This window comes from Diadema setosum, chromosome 17 (assembly GCF_964275005.1).
Source record: "Diadema setosum chromosome 17, eeDiaSeto1, whole genome shotgun sequence".
Taxonomy (NCBI): domain Eukaryota; kingdom Metazoa; phylum Echinodermata; class Echinoidea; order Diadematoida; family Diadematidae; genus Diadema; species Diadema setosum.
In genome coordinates this window covers 14,006,561-14,013,122 of record NC_092701.1, presented here as the reverse complement: position 1 = coordinate 14,013,122, position 6,562 = coordinate 14,006,561, and the positions used below count along the sequence as shown (strand labels likewise).

The 6,562-nt window shown below is 38.6% G+C and overlaps 1 protein-coding gene across 1 annotated transcript; it reads right to left on the bottom strand.

Annotated features, from left to right (window-relative positions):
• Window positions 1-3,621: 3,621 nt before the first annotated feature.
• LOC140241195 (uncharacterized) lies at window positions 3,622-5,219 on the bottom strand. The gene is made up of 2 exons (XM_072320955.1): window positions 5,025-5,219; window positions 3,622-4,290 (listed from the first exon to the last, which is right to left on the bottom strand). Exons 1-2 carry the CDS (start codon window positions 5,217-5,219, stop codon window positions 3,622-3,624), a joined length of 864 nt encoding a protein of 287 aa, XP_072177056.1.
• Between the last annotated feature and the right edge of the window lie 1,343 nt (window positions 5,220-6,562).

The following is a 6,562-nucleotide window of genomic DNA, read 5'->3' as shown; positions in this document are numbered from 1 at the left end:
GATGAATTCAGTTTACATTAAAAAAAAAAATTGTTTCCAAGTAGATCGAAAATGTAGTTTCACCACTTCTTTGCCACTTTGAAATGGTACTTTTTCAGTAAGTCGCTCCTTATATTTATCTCTATCGTATCGATGTAATTTGTTTTCACCGGTAGGTAATGTGGATTATTGTAGGAAAGAGTAATCACGTGTCCGGCTTTTTTAGGGTTAGTGCATGGGGTACAATCCGTAGCAAGGGCGCGCTTGCGTCACCCACCCGTTGATTTTCTATGATATCCGTGTACACGTACATGGCAAAGAGTCCTCCGTTGATGTCGGGAATGTAGCCCGCTTATTTTCCCACTATCACGATTGGCGCCACGATTGGAATCGTGGTCTTAATCGTGCAGCAAGCGTGATGGTCTTATCAGATTGTATCAGATCTTAAGGTCAATCGTAGCAATCGCGTTAATCGTAGGAAAATTTTGGACGGTTCAAAAATTTTCTACGATTAACACGATTAGTTTTTGATCGTGATCATCACATCAGATCGTCTAGGATCGTATCCAAACGCAGCAAATCTCTTCTAATCGTGCTTCTTAATCGTGTTGATCGGGATCGACTTTTTTACTTCACTTCCGCTTATTATTTTTTTTTTTTTGCCCATTTGTCCTTATTTTACTCATAAATGGATTTATTTTGTATTCTGATAGGTGGTATAGCCTGCATCTTTAGATTATTATTTCCATACGGTAAATTGTATGACGGTGTGGGGTTTAATTATAGGAATTTTTAAGGTACATTATCAAAAAAATTTTTTTAATGATTTCATAAAATGAAAGTTGTATTACAGATTTTTAGATGTTTTCATAAATCATGTTGATGATGTTTACATTAATGAGTTGCTATTACCATTATACAGACACACAAAACAGGATATGGGATAACTTTTGTAACGAAAACAAAAAATGAGCAAAAAATGGCAGTTGTATGTCTGCACGTATTGACTAACGTCAGTACAAAGGTGAGAATAATTTAATGAATCGTGCTTGAATGGGTACATATCAAAGGCAAATGGTTAATTTTTAAAAGTATATTACAGAGTATTTTTTTTTTGAGGGGGTGCAGTATCCTGCTGTTTGTGTATTGTACATAGTAATTAAGAGTTGTTGTTTCATGAGCCATCGTTTGACCCCATTAAATCTATTTTGACACTTTTCAATGTCTTTTTTTTTGTATGTTTGGTAAAGCATAATTTTAGAGGAAAATGGTTATTTTCAAATCTCGTTATTACTGCAAATGTAAAAGTGACCATTGTCGTGGATGTGAGATCACTCGTATGATTATGACAATGAAGATCACTCATTATTTTTCAGAGTTAGTTATTCAATAAGTGTAGCAATATACCCCTGCGAAATAATTTTGCGTAAAACCCCCTTTTTTGTTAAAAAGTGACATCATTTTGATTAGGGAGTCACTTTTCTGTTATGTGTGTATCAGTTATGTTAAACATTGTGAAGTAAAACACTAAATCAAGCCGAATAAACCAAGCTTTAAATAACCCATGAGATAACAGCATTTTGAAATAAAAAGGCATATGATACATACACTCTGCGAATATGAAATCGAACACATAAGCAATACTATCCATACGGCCAACTTTCGCATATCGAGCGTATATAACACTTAATACTATGTTACATAACATTCAAAATGATCCCATCCTCTTTCTTAGCTTCCATTTCATCATATAATTATTTTCTTCATGTATTGGAGAGAAAGGTCATTTTGTCTAGCTGGTTTTTTTTTTTTCTGGGGAAGAGGGGCAACCATCTGATCTTATGTATTTGGGTTCGTTATTTCATTTTTTTTTTTTTTTTGTGAGGGGGGAGGGTGAGCATGTCGATTTAATAATCTATTAATTTCTTTACGTTTAATATTAGACGAGGGAATATCTGAGGTTATGTCTGGCCTGGGTGCTGCTTTCTCTCTAATAACATAATCGTCATTAGCAATACTGCAAAGGTTACGTTGTCATCATCGTCAACCTGTCAAGCCTTGCCATCATCAATGGTGGATAAAATTAATAGGCCTAATCACTCTGCATAATTTAAGGGAAACAATGAAATCCATCGTCAGCCGGACTATGATATTCCCATTCGGGTCCAATCGCGCCTTAAATGGGGGTCGCTTCTGATCTCGATCGTAAAAGATATCGTATCATATCTCAGCAGCCCGTAATGGTTCGCGGTATTCGTATTGGAACGTATCAGTACGTTGCTGCACGTACCAGATCCGGGATCCTGATCGTAATGATAGTGGTAGATCGGTACCAATCGTGAACTCAATCAGGACAATCCTGTCGGATCGTATTTGAACGGCAGACCAGATCGTGACAGATCGTATCGCTTGAAATAGACCAATCGTGACCATATCGCATCCAGACGAGTTCAACAAATTTTCCACGATCAGTTACGAATGTCCAATCGTGGCGTTCGCAATGGATCGCACGATAGTGGGAACCCCGCTTTAGATTTGTCTCTGAAAAACCAAGGAGTTGTGCCAGTCCTTCGCAGAGGTTAATTTCCGTATCAGTGTTGATATGAGCTTCAGTTTTGAACGTGATTGGGTTGATGCTGAATTACGCTTTATTATTCAAATTCTCTGGAAAAGATTCGTTCAGTGCGTTGCATATACTCCCTGCATCGCCGTACTGTCCCTCGGGTATTCGCCCTGGAGAGATTTTGTTCTCTCACGTATAATTACGTATCTGTTGTTCTCGTGATTGACATTTAATCAAGAGTGAGGATAAATGATATCTACCAAGGCAACTTCCCATTTTCCTCGTAAATTCAGAGGTGTGGCCAATTTCGTTGGAAAACTTGTCAGAGTATTATGGGGGGAAATAATCAAAAGATGAGTTGCTGAGAAGGGTTACGTAGACTTGATCTTCACTCTCCATGATTACAATGCCTAATGAATCTGTTATGACACGACGTTTGATTTTTGATTATCTACCCATTGGTTAAAAGATGAGGGATAGCCTAGAAACTTTGCAAAATATTCCGTTTTACCCCCTCGTTTACGTCTTTTTAATATTTTCTCAACTCGATAAACATCATCTTTTTTCTTAATAACTTACTGCAGCTCTTGCTCGTAAAACGTCCCTACCAGTTTTTCTCCGTGATCATCAACCAAATCGTACACAGGGACACCACGTTTCTTTCCTCGTTTTACGTTAAAAACTTCTTCCGTCCAATTAGGAAGATAGCCCTTTTCAAATGTCTCTTTGGCTTTGCTAATGCGAACTCTGTCCCCCACACTATACTTTAAAGTTTTAGACTTGGATGATTCAGTTTTTGACTTGTACAACGTTTTCCATATGTCCCCTTCATTTTCTTCAGTAACCAGTGTCGGCTTTGTCTTAATGTATCGATGAAAGGAATTTCTTTATGGTAAGCATGCACTAACTTGCTCAAAATAGTGTTACGATGCGTAAAGTACTTGTACATCTTTTCCTTGAGCGTGCGATTGAACCTCTCTACTATACACGCTTTAGTCAAATTTTTGGTAGTATAAAATGAAATGTCCTTTTCTTTGAGGAAGGTTTGAAATTGTCTGACTTTTGTAAATTCGCTTCCTTTATCCGTCTTGTTCATTGTCAAACATGTCCTCCACATTGTATACATGATTGACAAAACTAAAAAATCGCTCTTCAGTGAGCTTGCCCAAGGCTGCATCAAAATATTTGTCGATCAAGTCTCCCCATGGAAGCCACATACAGTCTTCGTGGTCTTTCTGACTGGGATACCCCTCCATGCATCCAACGCAAGACTGATGCACCAGCTCGCTGATTATACCTGAAATGGCCTTGACGGCCATGAGGACGGGGGACACTGGAAGATGACTGCCATCGGTCTCCATCTCCTCCTCCTCCTTGGCCTCTGGCACACTCACATCTGCGCTTAATAGGTTGTCCTCTTCCATCTCATCCTCATCGTAGGTGAGCTTTTTGCGAAGATTCTGTAGATCTTGAAGAACTTTTGGAGAAATTTCAGCCTCTATCTGACCTGGTTGCTCCTGTAGAGTTGGTGATGATAGACTTGCTCCTCGCCTTGGAGTGGTCACTCCTTCTATGACAGCATACTGCCTCCGCAGTCTGTGGCGGCGGACTACTGGAGCTCTCGGGGTAGACGTTTCGATGAGTATGACGTCTGGAGTTAGCGGTGATGATGATGCTGGAGATGGCTGACCAGCTACAACTGGGGGTGAAGTTGTCTGAAGTTGTTGATCCAGCTCAGCGAGGGCAGTCTGGGTAAGGACAGAGGTTAGAGTGTCGAACAGTCAGGAATTTGCCAACTTACAAAAATGAAATTTCTTTGAAAATGATTTTGCTTTTGTTTTCGTTTTTTGTTTCGGTCTCCAGAATTCAAAGCCAGTCCAAATCAAATGTCACAAAAATAATTTATTTCTTTACATTACTGATTGCCCTCACAGCATTACTAATGCCGAATTTTGCACCGAACAATTTCCACCAATTTTCAGCCGTTAAATTGATGCCCTTTTGCCCTGGGAGCATCCTATTAGTCCCCTTCAGTTTATTCTCGAATATTCACGTATGGGACTCCTCTGAATTTCTTGACAACGGCAAAGCGCTTCCCACCTAAGTGGAATGGTTTTGAACCCGCTTCAAATTCACATGTGTATTTACACCTATCTCCTGACTGTAATGACACCCTCATGCCTCTTCCACTACCGTGTACTCATTCTCGTTGTTTCTCTTCTTAGATGCCTAATACATAGAGAGAAAAAAAAAATCACGATGGAAAAAAATTAAGCATTCGATTCAAACAATGTTGCTTCAAACCAAATTTATGAAAATAATGCTTTATGCTTTCACATTTTCCTCATGCAATTATTTCGCCTTATACATAATTTTACATATTATTTTGAAATTAGGTGTAAAGATTTGTTTCAATCACAAGACACATACATACACACAAACTTTTCATATGTCATGTTATAAGTCAAATATTAACACTTACCCTCAATGCGAGGATTCCAGGGGGAGTCTTTGGTGTAAGTTTCTTCTGTTCCATCACTGTCGAATGTGAAAAATTGGCAGGGCGCAAGACTTCATGGGTGTGGTTCTCTGGTATCAATAACTTAGGAGTGTTCAGTACACCGTTCAAGTTGCTCGTAGTGGCTGAAGTCTTCGTCGGTGAGTGGGTAGCCATCATGACGATCGATATGACGCAGTAATGCGTAATGCTATAGATGCTCCTCAAGATGTGAATTTGTAGCTCTGGATCAATGTTCATAACTCGTATCATACCCCGCTATTTATGCGTTCTCTTCACTACACATTCCTATGTACCAACCCTCTCGACCAATCCCTACATACTCTTTATTTATTCGACCAATCCCTACATACTCTTTATTTATTCGACCAATCATCAGCAAGCACCCTCTTCGTTGACCAATCATCATCCAAGCATACATTGTATATGCTGTTTTACAGTCTTACACTATAGAGGGATCGCCGTGCATTACCATTTATCGCGGCTGGACACATCGTGTAAGTGACCATTGACCATTATACTGCATTCCTCATCAAGCAAAACTGCAGTACACAATATTAGTGCAGCAATATATCACCAACAAAGTACCGATGCATATTCATGATTTCATTTCATAAACGACACGCTTCCCCTCCGGAAACGGGTTTTGAGTCACATCATCATAAACAGGACTAGAAATGTCGCTATGGCGACTGGTATGCCTCCGCCATAATGCATGGTTCTGCTAATAGGTCTATAGTACATGTGGACAATGTGTGATTACATTTTCACAAAATTGGCAAAATACTAAAATGACAAGTTTGTCACAAATGTGTTGAATGTTCACCTTCCTTGACCTAGGTTTAATTGGATGAATAGGAGAGCATGCATTTGGAGATTTAAGAACTTTAACTTGACTTTGATCCAGTCATAAGTTTATGCACTGAGTAATTTTCAAGGTATGGAGAAAAAGTGCAATTTCTGTATTGAATAGTAAATTGTTACCATTTTCATCTGTCCTTTGACCCTAAAATTCATATTAAGATAATCACTGTCAGGCAGAACATGCAAAAATATGTACTAAGTTTCAAAATGACTTGAACCCATTCATAGATATGGAGGAAACAGTTAGTTCAGCACTTTCACTTGATTTTTGACCTTTTGACCTTTGAGGCAAAAAAAAAAAGAAAAAAAAAACTTAACAGAGAATCTCCATTGGGTTATACATGCATACACCAAGTGTAAAAAAAAATAATCCTGCTGGCATTGCATAAATATGAGGGAAATAGTAACATTTTGAAGTGTTGCCCTTGACCTTTGACCACTGACTTTTGATCCAATGAACCCTAAATTCTCTAGATAATCACTGCCAGTCAGTACATGTACATATACTATGTTCCATGAAGATACCTTGAACAATTTCCAAGGTACCGAGAAAAAAGTGAAATTTTAACATATTTACTTGACCTTTTGACCTTTGACCTCATGACCCCAAACTTTCATCAGAGAATCTTGATTGGGTA

Bases quoted from the DNA above. Each gene is read 5' to 3' on its own strand.
- LOC140241195 (XM_072320955.1), bottom strand. From the start codon at position 5,219: ATGATGGCTACCCACTCACCGACGAAGACTTCAGCCACTACGAGCAAC. The intron at 4,291-5,024 runs GTAAGTGTTAAT...GTCCTTACCCAG, and splicing joins CTGGAATCCTCGCATTGAGG to ACTGCCCTCGCTGAGCTGGA.